Genomic DNA, 15022 nt, shown 5'->3' with positions numbered 1-15022 from the left:
CACATTTGATGACAATGAACCAGCACAAGACAAGAAACAAGAGGAGTTTAAATAAGGGAAACTAAACAAGATAACGAGGGCAACACAGGTGAGAGGGATGAACTGATAATTAATAATTAACAGGAGAACAAGGGGGCGGGGACTAGAGACGAGACACCAGAGGCACATGATCCAATATACAAGGCCATTGAGCCTCCACATAAAACAAGAGACTGTCAGAACCCTGCCATCACGATAAAACAAACATATAAAACAAGACCTTTATGGCAGAGTCCTGACACACGTTCTTCCTGATCCCATTATTTAAACCCTAGTTAGTGTGTAATGTTGCTATAATAGCATAAATAATACCTGTAAAATGATAAAGGTCAAAGTTCACTGCCAGGCGATATATTTTCTTTAACAGAATTCCTCTTTCAAATTCTACAGCGAATGGCCGGTTTGGATTACAGTCCTCTACTACCTGCTTTAATGACCCTTGACTAAACTCCGCCCACAGGAATATGTCAGTCGCCAGCTAAGCTAACGGCTCAAGCTAAGCTGCTATCGAATAACAACACACTAAACAAACACAACTCATTACGTATTTCTGAAGGAGAGACTTCATAGAAACAAATAAAAAAAATCAATGAAAATGTCCTTAACTCTGCCATTGACGGTTAATTCGTCAATTATGAGAAAACGCTTTCCTGCCAATGACAAGTATTTCCGGCTTTCTGCAATAGCGATATTATCCACTGGGTGGCATGCAACCGCAACTTATGCAACCCGAAAGCAACGCGTAAAAACTCATGATAAAACCTTTTTTGTTTGTTTGTTTAAAAGCAGAGGGTCTGTCCTTTCATTTGATATATTGTATGTTTATATATTTAAAGAAGAACTTTTTCTGGAAGGCATTAAACTTTTGTGAAAATCATGAAAAATGCTGGCGCTGGCTGGCAACTTTTAAAAGAAAATCCTGGCGACAAAAGAGTTAATATGTTTATGCATAAATTGTTGTATAAAAGCTACAGTTTACAGCCTAGTGCAGTACACTGTTAGACTTCATTGTAATTTCTACAGTTACTTACCACAAAACGCCCAGTAAAATACCATAATTTTCTTTCCCAGTTCATTACTATAATATGCATTGGATTATGGGTATTAACATTTAATTTACAGTGATTTACTGTACGTTTTGAATTTGCGGTAGACTGCTATAAAACAACAGCAGTAGTGCTACTGTAGATGAATAAAACAGTGTTATAAAAGCATATAAAATGGAAAAATAAAATATATCTATGAAATGAAATGCATTTTGTTATGCTTTTAGCAGTGAAGCAAATCTCAAAATGTGAATTATTTTTCAGCAGTGTAAATAATTTATTGAGAATTGTAGATAGAAACAAGAAAGAGATTATGGATAAATACTTGACCGTCAGATTTGAATTTGACCTCAAGACTTCAAAACACTAGTGACGCCAAGATTTCGCTCCTCGGAGTGTGGGGAGAGTGACGGAAGAGGCTACTTGGTGAGCGTAGCGAGTAACTTTTATCAATTGATGCTGTAGCACTGTGGTAGTGTTGCGACCTGGAGTGACCTACGACATGGGCGACCTGGGTTCGATTCCCCTTCAAGGCAATATTTTTTAGAACTAGGTTAAGGTAAGGGTATTATACTGTAAAATGGAACTGCGGTAAAGGCATCATACTGTAAAAAAAAACATGTACAGTTATGGTACTGTAATGGAGCAGTTACAGTAACTCACTGGCAACGAGTTGCCGCATATATACAATAAAAAGTCTAACAGTGTACTTACACTGTAAAAAATTGCTGTAATTTTGCAGCTGGTTGCCAGTAACTTACTGTAGAAGATAAAGACTAAAAATGGTTCATGTTCATTTAACTTTAAACAAACTGTTGCCAGTAAATAACATACATGTAAAATCTACAGTAAGTTACTGACAGCTAGTTGCCAGTAATACCCACTAATACTGTAATTTCTACAGATTTTTATTACAGTGTAGCTTTATATAACACATACTTGTGTCTAAAGAGTGTTGTTAGACATAAAAGCACATCAAATTTGAAATAAGGTTTAAAAAGCATATATGACATACACTCTAAAAACAATGCACCAAAAACTATATAGCACCAAAAGTGGTTCTTTGCTCGTAATCATAGAAGAACCGTTTTTAGTGCCATATAGCACCGGTGAAGCACCAGTGAAGCACCTGTGTAGAACCATATAGTGCTATGTAGAACCATATTTGGTGCTATAGTGGTTCTATATGGCCCCTATATGGTTCTACACAGGTGCTTCACTGGTGCTTCACTGGTGCTATATGGCACTAAAAACGGTTCTTCTATGATTACGATCCAAAGCAACAGTTTTGGTTCTATATAGCACCGTTTGTTTTTTTACAAAAATGCTCAGTGTGATCTCTTCACGTCTCCATCAGTCGCACAGCATCTTGTCTGATCTCAGTACTGACCGCTGATGCCATTGACACTTCTCATGATCATAATCATCTCTCTCTCTGTCATTTAAGGTGAACGTGGGTCAGTATCACACCTGCTCGGCCCATTCACCTGTCTGAGCATCACTATCACTCACTTTTAATTAAAATAATAAAAATTAAGAAAGGTTTTTTTGCTTTCATAACAGCTTACTGTAACTTATTTCCATTACTAATTTTCTCTCCTACAATAATTCAGCATTGGGAGCGTAACTATCAGCAAAGATTAAGACAAAGACTTGCAGTAAAAGCAACAAGCACACGCTGGGTCGCTCAGGTCTTAATAAGTGGACTACAAATAAACTCGACACATTTTATGTGTAAGAGTCACGGCCGTACATTGAGAGCGATTGCGGAGGGCAGGTGTGAGGTTTATGGCCGTCTCCGAGTCTTTTGGCTTCGCATTCGTTCACTTCTTCAAACTTTGATTAACGTTTGATTTAGACACATGGGCATATTAACGGCTCCCACCACTGCGTTCTCATACTTTACAAATGGACTGAAATTTATAACTCACGCTCTACTGTGAAAGGGTCGACTGCCTTTCTTCATTTCCAGACGCAAATGTGAGTGCTCATTACTGATGCAAATCAGATGCCAGGGCATTTCAATCAGGTTGCTAAGGTGTTTTTTAGCACATCGCCAGGGTGCTCTGGGTGGTTTCTAGGTCAAGCTCACCACCGAGCATCTAGGGTCTTAATGCAAAACTCACGGCCACAATGCGAAGATGCTGTTTGGTCAAATTAAAACTTACTGACCCATGTATTAATAATACTAACCCTAGCAAACAACACTAATCAGTGTGCTAAGAAGTAGCATCACAAAGAAACAACAGTCTGGTTTTGTTCCACATCAAGTGAATGCGGTGAGATTAAAGTATTGATTTATTGCAATGTCTTTGTAACCAGTGAGTGTTTTATTAATTCAACCAGGCTGCATTGAGCTTTACACCGACCCAAAAGAACCACAGAGACCCGAGTGACACGCTAATTATAAACCTGCTGAGACATCTTCAGCCATTGCTCATCTTATTTCTGCATACATATGCAATCTGTACAGTGTGCAGTGCGCAAGACACACACATGCTGTACACAAACAAATATGTACACACATGCACGCACGCACGCTTTATTGTATTGCAAAGGTGCATTACTGCAAAAAATACATAAATGCAATGAACAGGAGTGTTTCACAGGATAATAAAGAAAGGTCATTTGCTACTAATTATAACAAATTATACTTTGTAATAATTTGTAAAATGTTGTATTTATTTGTAATGATATATATATGTATAGTTGTTTGAGTTAAAGGTGCAGTGTGTAAATTTTAGCAGCATCTAGTTGCAACCAACAGCTCAGTCCACTGCTCACCCCTTGCTTTTGAAATGCATAAAGAAGCTACGGTAGCCGCCACCGGAAAAACATGTCATCATCGGAGACAACTTAATAAAAAAGTTTGTCCGTTAAGGGCTTCTAAGGTAATAAAAACATAAGGGTTCATTATAAAAAGGTCTTTATACACACCTGATAATATAGTTTTGTATATTATTTTGCATTTCTGTCAAGAGATCCTTCTAAAAATTACACACTGCACCTTTAAGTACATTTAAACTAATAGTAACTTTAAATTAATGTAAATAAAGAACGCCTCATATCGCCCTCATGCAGGTTAACAGGTTAACTCTTTCGCCGCCATTGACGAGATATCTCGTCAATCAAGAGAAGACGCTTCCCTGCCAATGACAAGTATTTCCGGCTTTCCGCAATACCACTATTATCCACCAGGTGGATTCTGCATTTTTTTAAACCTGGAAGTATTGCTCTACGGCAAGCAGCTGCATGTCCGTGTCTGTTTTAAAGATCGCTCTGAATGGGATCTCTATGAAAAGTCTGTCACACAAATGGAATTATCTCAGCTTTTTGCTCAAAATGTGGTGTTTTTGCAGAAACCTACCCATATTCAAAAGCTGATTACAAAAGAACTACTGAAGGTAGGATAAAACGTTTTTTTTTTTTTTTTTTTTTTTTTTTTGAAAGCAGAGGGTCTGTTCTTTCATTTGGTGTATTGTATGTTTTTATATTTAAAGAAGACAATTTTCTGGAAGGCATTAAACCTTTGTGAAAATCATGAAAAACGCTGGCGCTGGCTGGCAACTTTTTTTAAAAACGCTGGCGGCGAAAGAGTTAAAAAGGGTTAAGACTTAAGCTTAAGTTTTTGACCTTTATTTAATTTAAAAATTCCTAGTGACAGTGATGTCTTCATTTTTGTAAGGAGTTATGAAAATATAAAAACTGAGTAAATACCTTTAAATTGAAATATGACACTCAGTCGCAGTCATAGAAATAAATACTTCTACATGACAACGTCCATCGGGTCTTTAATTCAAAGTGTGCATATTTTGAGAAATATTGCTTCATTTTTATATGTTTACTTCAAATTTTTGTAGGGAGGAGTAATATTTCATCCATTTTATTTTAAAGTTGACATAACTTATAAAATCAAGTTGGAATTGTTTAACTTAATTGCTTAAGTTAAGGTAACATAAAAATATATGTTGATTTGACAAAAATGCTGCATATTTTTACAGCGTATCTGTGTTATTCCATAGGATAGGAGAATCAGAAATATGTTTTAATTTTTTCTTTCAGACAGTCATGAGATGAAATGTTGAGCTTATAAAAGACTTTAGCTCAGAGCAAGCTTTGGGCATTAACAATTTCAGCTGGGATGCTGTCAATCAAAATAATAAAATCATTTGTCTATTAAAAACATGCATTAAGCTTATAATTAAGGTACTTAGATGTATATGAGTTTTTAGGTTAAAATAAAATTATGTTTACAACATCTAATCTGGTTTTTATGGACAAATTAAATGGTGAAAATTTGGGCTAATCTGAAACTTAGACGACAGACAAAATATGAACAAAATTGAAGTTTGCACAAAAACAAAGCATTGCAGAGTTATCTGCTGTATTATATAACACCCTGTTCTGCCCTCATACCGAAAAATACCATCATCTTTAGGTACGAAGATGTACAACACAACGTAAGCAGTTAAAGTTGGGGCATAAACACACTTTGCTGAGAGCTGCCCGTCAGACATTTTAAGCTTTAATTAAAGAGTATTGTCTATAAAAACACACGTGAAATGTGCCTGAGAGAAATTCACACACCATTATGACACTTCTCTGTCTGTTTCAAACTCACAAACAAGCATCAAACTCCTCCAATTATCACATGAGCAGATCGAGACTGTCTAATCCAGGACAAACATCTGAGCAGATCAAACCGTACAGCGTTTCAAGAGTCAAGAAGACATGAAAGCTCAATTACAGACACGAGCGGCCCTCACAGAGGTGTACTGTATGCAGATAAATCTGTGATTCAGGCAAAATTACTCTGTAAAAAGCATAAACATCAAAGTAAAACGCTGATACAATCCGACAAACTCCAGCAATTTCATCTCTGATCTGCAGCGTGTTTCAGGGTCAGGTACGTTCTGACTACATCAGTTTTAGTATTAATGCCTGTTTTATTATACTTGCATGGTGCACATCCAATTTAATCAAACCCTTGAGTATTACACCTGCCTTAATTATGTTTTTAACTTTTCATTTCTGAATAAAACAAGAAATGCACTTTAAAGGGCACATATTATGCAGATTTTTACAAGATGTAATATAAGTCTCGAGTGTGCCTAGAATGTGTCTGTGAAATTTCAGCTCAAAATACTACACAGATCATTTATTATAGCATGTCCAACATGGCCCCACATGGGTGGGACCAAAAAACACTGTTTTCGTGTCTGTACCTTTAAATGCAAATGAGCTACAGCTCCTCACTTTTTTTACAAACAGACAGTGAGTGCATTCAGCAAAACAGATCTGATTAATAAAGTCTGAGACACCTTAGCGCTAACATACACATTTAGAAAACATGTTGGCTAAAATTAACCAGTCAGTCAATGGCCGTGGGCGGGCTTTATCAGTGTGACATCACATTAACAAGAGAATCAAACCAGGTTGTCTAAAAAGCTGCTTTGGTTTAATGGGAATTTAAAAAAAAATCATTGTAAGGTGGTTGTGGTCACACACTGGCAACACACATTTTTGTCCAAACACCTTGTAAAAGTGAATTGTGCATAATATGTGCCCTTAAGGTCTAATTTCTTTCTCTGAGCAATGCATTCTGGGATCTTTAAAAAATGGTCATTGGTAAACTCTAAATTAAGGAGCCCAACACACAGTCTCTGCCGCTAACAATCCCATGATGCCGCTCTTCAGTCTGTCAGAGATGCTGTGAATAATTTGTGTCAGGAGTTGGAATGACGGTGTCAGACCTTTGGGCTCTGGACACAGATGGTCTTCTCTGTCGTCTCCCGCGGCGGCTGCCCGCGGTCACGTTAGCATAGCTAATCGCTGTCAGAGAGACACTTTGTATCTGTGCCTGCCAGCACGCTGACCGTACTCACACCAGCCGAACATTCACTCGCTGTCTTAGAAGATAATTCAGATTGAGGGTCTTACAGATTCACAATGATTTTTGAGTTCAGACAGATAAGACGCCTTTCACATCGAGCTAAGCAACGCCAAGTAAAATCTTTTTATTTAAATGACTCAAAACTGAAACTTCATTAGCATGTTTCCATCCACTTATCTTTTACTGAAATAAAAACGCAAAGCTAGACGCAAAAAGTATGGGTAAATAGTTATTTTATTTAAGACATCTGCACAAACAATACCAGAAATACACTTACTATATAGCAGTGGTTCTCAAACTTTTTGCCGTGCGCCCCGCTTGTGTAGGGCGCACGCACCCCCACTGAAAATGAATGAAATAAAACAACCTCAAACTTACAATTTGAATTAAACAAAACATATTTAATGATACAATTATGCTGTTGGTTAGTTTAGCCTTATTTTTCTGAGGTTTAACTGCACAGCATTTATGATGAATTATTATATTTTTAAAAAATCCCAAGTGTCCCACCCCCCAGTTTAATACCCACTGCTGTATGGAATAGCTAAATATAAGTTCATTATTTAAATCAGGGGTCTCAAACTGCCTTGGGGCCATTTTTTAGATTGACATTTCATCGGAGGGCCGCAGCGCTATTTTAACATTCAAAAAAGCACAATATTTTTGTAAATGTACTGTTTGAATTCTATTATTTAAGTAAGGAATAATTGACGACGGGCCATTTAATTATAAGAAAATAATGCACACCCAAGGTGCAATGCGTTGCACCGCGGGTGTGCATTATTTTCAAATAGTTCCGGGACCGGAGTCAATTATTCCTCTTATACCACGGTTACCACAAACATTACTCTGGTGCCTATTTTTAAGACATTTGACAAGTTAGGTGTGCAGTTATCAGAAATTAATACATACCCACGGAACATTTCTCAGCCAATCAGAATAAAGCATTCAACAGACCCGTGGTATAATGTATAATAATACTTGGCAGCGTTTTTATTTTTTAATATACATTATTTTATAAAATTAGTAAATTAGTAAATCTTTTCTTAACTTATCTTAAATAACTTAGGCCTATTGAAACCTTGCACTAAACTAACAAATTCAATTCCTGAATACATTTATGAACTATTATGCATTTTTTAGTGTTTCTGTTTTGATTTATTTTGAATTTTTTACCAGTAAAATTTTATTTTTTATGACATAAATAACACTTTGTTCCATCTCTGTTATTTGACAGTTGTAATGAATTTGCTATTATAGTAATAGTGGAAAAATAAAAATAATAAGTGAAAGTGATCCTAAAACTTTTGAATGGGTAGTCAATGTTGCATAAGCTAGTTGGACCGAACAAATAAATATTACTGCTCGCTCTATGTATAATTGCATAATGATATATTAGATATACTATATAGCAGCATACATACTTTTATCCTTTGTAAGTTTCACCTTATCTTTCCTCTTTTGCTCACCTGGGCACTTTGATGGCCTTTTTTCATCCCTAGTTTAATATGTGTTGCATTACATCTCCCGCTCTGCCTCTCTATGCGGTGTCCCCATTAGAAGCTGTGAGTTTATGTGAACTAACCCCACCGCAGCTCTTCTCTGAATAACAGCTGAGTACCCTACAGAGTAAAAGATCTGTTCTGGATGAACACTCCAAAGTCCCAACAAGATTTAACGATTGCATGGTGACAACAATATGATTGACGCAAAGTGCAGAAGAGGAATTAAAATCCAATCACGCATTTCGTTATCCTCGTCATCAAGGAGAGCGCAGCTCATGGTTGCATAGCAACGGAAGACGCCATGGGGGCGCGGCCTCCTAACACGTGGCATTTGTACGGACCCTTAAATGGTCCATGGCATGAAAATCAGACTTTTTCCATGTTTAAGTGCTATGAATGGCTCCCCAGTGGTGAAAAAGATCAACCCAGTAACTTAGTTTTGGTAAACCATTCTCTACAAGCACATGAAAAAATAGGTCATTGAAATTTGGCTCCCCTTATGATGTCATAAGGAGCTCTTATTATAATAATACCGCCCCTTAATCTGCACTATCCAACCACAGCACTGCCATTTAGTGCAGAGAAAAGCACAATTGAGTTTTAATTGCAACAAACCACCATTATTGTGATCAGTGTTTCAATTTCATCAGCTCATTTGCATTTTAAAGGACACACCCCGAACGGCACATTTTTGCACACACCTCCATAGTGGCAATTTATTATAGGTTATAATAAATTATCTGTATGGTATTTTGAGCTAAAACTTCACATATGTGCTCTGAGGACACCAAATATTTATTTGACATCTTAAAAAAGTAGTGTGCCATGGCCCCTTTAAACGTTTAAATCAAAAATGAAAAAGTGAATAAAAATCTTTCTGTGGGCCAAATTATGTTATATATTGACAGCAGACGCGGGCCCAGAGAGGGGCCGCAGATAGCCCGCGGGCCGGGAGTTCGAGACCACTGATTTAAATGATTGATACAGGCGGTCATTAACATTTATGCATTTGGCAGATGCTTTTATTTAAAGCGATTATACATCTTATCAGTACGCGAGTTCCCTGAGAATCAAACCCCTCACCTTTGTGTTGCTAACACCAATTGAGCAACATAAACAGCTTTTACTACTATGACTATTACATCCCAGAACTGCCTGAAACACTTTTGTTCATTTTTAGACAAACATCAGCTTTGTAAGAGACTTCTGTCTGCGTGCTTTAAATCACAAGTAATGCATTATATTGAACCAAAAACAGCCAGAGTTATTTCTAAAGTGACTACAAAGCCCACTGATATTTTCACGCAGGTGATGATTTTGTTCTCCTGAACACACGGGATAAAAATGTTGCTTTATTCGCAAAGTGTTTCTGCTTTATGCCAATTTGTTTTGCATAAATTAAATTTGCACGTTGGATGGAAACCCAGCTATTTCCTCCTCTTTGTGTCGCTTCAAACTTTTTGAATGTAATTTTAGCATGAACTGTCCCTTTAAAAACCTCAGTCCAGTGCTGCAGTTTCCCTCATCCGTTGAAGCGCTAATCTGCTTTCGAGTTCAGCCTGGCGTGTAAATCCATGCAGATGTGCAGCGGGAATTGTGAGGGAAGACCCGAGAGAGAAATCGAGTAATTCTCAACTCAAAATGCACAGTCAGACGCAGAGGTATTAACATAGACGCTGACCCTGTCTCGTGAAATATTTGACCGTGTATTCGATTCATTTGCTTCCATTTCATTTCTCCAAAGGCCTAATCTACCGGCAGCGGCCCAATGAACTCCTCGGCATAATTGAGTTCCAACTAAGAAACTGGAAAACTCGCACCATTTATGTTTGTTGCTGCAGAAAAGGAAAAACTGGTTTTGCACTGAAGTCACACTTTCCTATAAGCGGTAATCAAAGATCTCGAAGAGGATCACGGGATGGGATTTTCATTCTGTGTCAGGAAATTTGGCATGAAGAAATAAGGGACGGACTTGAACTCAAAACATCCACAACGTGTGTGTTTCATACCTCTTGTGTTAGTCGGTCCTCTCTTCCGGCCGGTGGACGAGCTGTGCATGACGTTTTGAAAGTGTGTTATCTCCATTGTAGTGTTGGTCCTGTAACTGTCCTTAAACCTCTGCATCAAAGCCTCCACGCTCTCCTGATCCTGATCCAACCCTGAAACGCACACATAACACACGACTCGGTTAAAAAATGCAGCGTATGATTTACAACATGCTGTAGTCACGATTATCTATTTCTGTGTTAAAAAGATAAATGAGTGCGAAGTGTGGGAGATGATTTACTCAGTAAATGGTTTGTCCTTAAAAGAGAAATGAGGTCATGTAAGATCTGCATATCTTCATCGCAGCATTCATCTTGTCTTTAACAAACCCTCCTTACCTGTTATCAACTCGTTCATCTTATAAACACGCAGAACGTTTAAACGAGAGCTCAAAGATCGTCTGGTTATGTTATGCATCTACACATGAACACAAAATATCTTTCATGTCACCCGTGACTCCTCAACACTCCCCATCTCATATTTTTTGCATGTGTGTCTTTGGAAATCAACAGCACTATAGGAGGACAGACACGCGTCACGCCGTGATGTGTGATTTCCACCAGGCAGAAAATCAGAACGCCTCGGGGGACACGACTGACCCATCTGAACACGTTCTGGCCCATTTGCACCACAGCGGAGGCATTACATACAAAAATAAACTTCCTCCTCGTATTGTCTGCTCCGAGGACGGGAGGAGGTGAAACAGAAGAATGGAGCGGGACGAGATGCTTCAAAAAGTCCACTGCAATTTATCTCCCACCTCCATTAGGGAGGCCTAGAGCCGCTCCCCGCGGCCGGCACTGTATCACAACTTCAATTAAGTTGAGATATGTAGAGGGCTGCGCTCTCAGCAGAGGTATAATGGCTGTGGACAGGGGCGATTTCCTCGAGGACCCCTCACGGAGATCTCACGGAGGAATCAGGCAGCGCATGGTCGACTGTGAACAGTGCCGGATATTTATTTTGGCCGAATTTCACTCGCCTGCTGTTTAATTAGCATCCGCATGTTTGTTAGCGGTTTGATGTGAGTGTCACATTCATCTATGGACCGTATTTACAACACACAAGATCAATGTGTGAAACCTTTAACCGTGATATTAACACATGTTTGCTCTGAGACACACGCTGTGTTTCATTTGCATCGACCAAAAAGCCAAAGAGCAGAATTTGTCTAAAATTATATCTGAATACTGTATTTACACCTGGACTCTTGAAAAATTAAAGCGCTCTGCCATTTTTGACACTATAGCCTATACTAAATACATAGCAACAACACTTGCATGATGTCCCAAAACTTTTGGCCTCAGGTTAGGTGTGCGTTTATTGAAAAATAATGCATACCCGTGGAACATTTCTCAACCAATCAGAATAAAGCATTCAACAGCCCGTGGTGAAATGTGTCAAAGAGAAGCTTTATTTTTCTGTTGCACAAAAGGTTCTTAGCAGTGGAAAAAGTTTCTTTATACTATAAAAGGTAAGAAAGTAGTTAGTTTATTTAAATGGATAGTTCATGCAAAATTATAAAAATGTACTCACCCTCAATACTGAAAAAAATATTCTATTTACTCTTTTTTTAAGGTAAGTGGTCGCAATCAATTTATTTAAGCTACATTTAAACAAAAAAAAATTGAAAAACAAAACAAAACAAAAAACGTTTGTTCAAATGTAGCTTAAAAAAATTGATTGCGACCACTAAGCTTAAAAAAATTAGTAAATTGAATGAATCTTTTTTTTTTGTGAAGCCATAATCGATGTATATGATTATCTTTATTTCAGACGAACACAATCGGAGTTAGATTAAAAAAAATATCCTGTCTCTTCCAAGCTTTATAATGGTAGTAAATGGTGTTTTTGATTTAAAGCCCCAAAAAGTGCATTAATCCATCACATAAGTAATCCACACAGCTCCAGGGGGTTAATAAAGGCCTTGTGAGAGTAATCGATGCAATTTTGTAAGAAAAAAAATCACTGTTTAAAACTTTACAAACTCAAGTAACTAGCTTCTGGTAACGGCTGGCTTAAAATCCAAAGCACCATTTACTTCCACTACAAAGCAAGGAAGAGCCAGGACATTTTCAAATATAACTCAGATTGTGTCCGTCTGGAAGAAAGATATACATCGTGGATGATTAAAGTGGGAGTTTTTTGGCTGAACTATTCAGCAGCCATATGGCCGATCTTCAATGTTGAAATATGGTTGAAATAATGTCAGTTCTTACGCGAGTGATTTTATTGTTAAGTCAATGTGAAGACGCGTTGACGCACGTCTGGAGGTCACGGAAGAGGCATTTGGCGCGTTTCCGCCTCATTCGCGCATCTAGCTCGAGCAAAAGGCGCGAATTGAGCGTTGTGCGCGGTACGCGCGAATGGTGTTTTTTGTTCATTTTGCGTTTCACGCGAATTTGCGGCTGACGCCCGAGTTGAAATATTTGAACTTTGGCGGAATTTCGCGCTGCATTAACCAATCAGGAGCCTGCTTGTCAGTGAGGACATTGGGCAATCTGGAAAGTTGTAATGCACACTTTACTTTTGAGTCACATGGCGTTTATCGACCCGCGCCGTTTATTTTCCCCCTATAGAAAGGTTACCAAACACAAACTGGTAACTCTCTCGATAAATGCACAACAACATCAGTCTTCTTGCAAACAGACAACCGCAGACAAACAGACAAAAGCACTTGCCCCTCCCACAAGAAGTGGAGTTTGCCTCTGACGCGCGTCAAATGCTTGCTTTTCTGTGCGTCTACATCGCTCAACACGCGCGAATGCATTCAAACTGTTCAAACGGCAAGCTACGCCTAGTAGACGCGATTTTGATGCCTGAAACGCGGTTGGTGTAAACTCAGCATAAAGTGACTAAAACATGGCGAGACGCTTTCGAGTTTTCATTGACGAGACAGAACAAAAATGATTATAAGTCTGATGTTCACAATGCATGTAATTTCTGCCTATTTTGCGACGACGGTAAATGTGGCCACAAACTAGGTGGGAAAAATACCACCAACCTCAAGCGGCAACTGAAGGCTCATCACGCTAATATTTTTTTAAAGGTAACTAACAAGTCACGCTGTTAACATATCATATACATTCAATTTTACTCGACCATTGGCTTGTGACACATTTCATGCTAACATGTATCTACTTGTCAAACCTAAGCCCATTTCCAATACTTTTTAACCTAAATTAATTTATTAAAGACTTAAATTGACTTAAACTTGACTAAAACCTTTTTGCGTTTTCGTCGACTAAAACTTGACTAAAACTATCAAGTTTATAAGTGACTAAAACTAAAAAGCATATTCATCCAAAAGACTAAGACTAAAACTAAAAGGGCTGCCAAAAAACAACACTGAATAAATGCTTAAAAATCTGGTTTGGTTAAAATAATGTCAGTTGTTTGTTCAACGCTGATTCAACCTTGTCCTTGACGTTAATTCAACGGTGATCAATGTTAAAATGCCTGCTGGGATCCTTTAAGAACCTTTGACTGAATGGTTCTTTAGGGAACCAATACTTGTTCTTGTAAGGCATCAACGTGAAGAACCTTTTGTAGCACTTTGATTTTTAAAACCATGCTGGGCTAAATAAATGGTTGGCTGCTAAATATTAATGCAACCCTAACACAATGCATCAAGAATAAATGTTAAATAAGTAAAAACAATGCAGATGATTTATGTGTGGGTTGATTACTAAAACATTACATTTAAACTAAATAAAATCAAAAGAAATTCCTACACAAAGCATAACATGCATTTTTAAGCGTGAACTTAAACAAAACATCTCATATAATGTACAGTATAATGTCTGCTGTGAATTGCATGTGTTTTTTAATGGAGAAGGAGCAGCGGTAGACCGAATCAAACCGTGTTTCTCTAGCGTGGGCCCACAACAAAGACAATGGAGGACAAAAACTCTTAATTCAATTTGAATGAGCTCTGTTGGTGTTTATATTGCTGTTGTAATCTCGTTTGACTAATCTCTCACTGGAGTCTACAACACCATTGTGAAAATGCTAATTTCTCCAAATTCGTTTCTAATCAGTCCTTACGCATTTGGCAAACCAATAGAGAAACGTATGCCAGTTTGTTGAACGAGATTGTTCCTCAGCCCGGGGAAGCTGTTTTGTTGCAAAAAGATTTGAACAAAGATTAGGTCTCTACAGCTACATGTAAAAATAAAAAACATCAAATATGGCAAATATGACCAATGTTAAAAAAAATTATACCTCCAAACTAATCTTTCAAATTTGCTTTGTATTCACTATTTACAGATGTGCTACAATGGGAAATCACATATAGTATTTTATGATGCATTATGAGCATTTACTATTTTGTTAATAGAGCCAACAATAAGTTATTGTCCACATGTAGTTAGATAGTTGTAGCTTAGGAAAGATGAACAACAGAGAAGATAAAGGGTTTTTACAATATAAGCATGCATGCAATGTAACGCCGTCCAGCGTAACATCGGGAGCAAGCATGGTAAAAACTGTGC

At 37.8% G+C, this 15022-nt stretch overlaps 1 protein-coding gene across 2 annotated transcripts in view; it reads right to left on the bottom strand.

Moving 5' to 3' along the window:
* Positions 1-15022, bottom strand: part of LOC129440778 (astrotactin-2) — a 427123-nt gene that overhangs the window by 222767 nt on the left and 189334 nt on the right. For both annotated transcript variants that reach the window (XM_073860480.1, XM_055200291.2), the window contains exon 4: positions 10493-10642. In XM_073860480.1, the coding sequence (XP_073716581.1) occupies positions 10493-10642 (150 nt within the window). The remainder of the gene's footprint in view (positions 1-10492; positions 10643-15022) is intronic.

This window comes from Misgurnus anguillicaudatus, chromosome 22 (assembly GCF_027580225.2).
Source record: "Misgurnus anguillicaudatus chromosome 22, ASM2758022v2, whole genome shotgun sequence".
In the NCBI taxonomy this organism is placed as follows: Eukaryota; Metazoa; Chordata; class Actinopteri; order Cypriniformes; family Cobitidae; genus Misgurnus; species Misgurnus anguillicaudatus.
The sequence above is the reverse complement of the archived record's forward strand: the minus strand, read 5'-3'. Positions and strand labels throughout refer to the sequence as shown.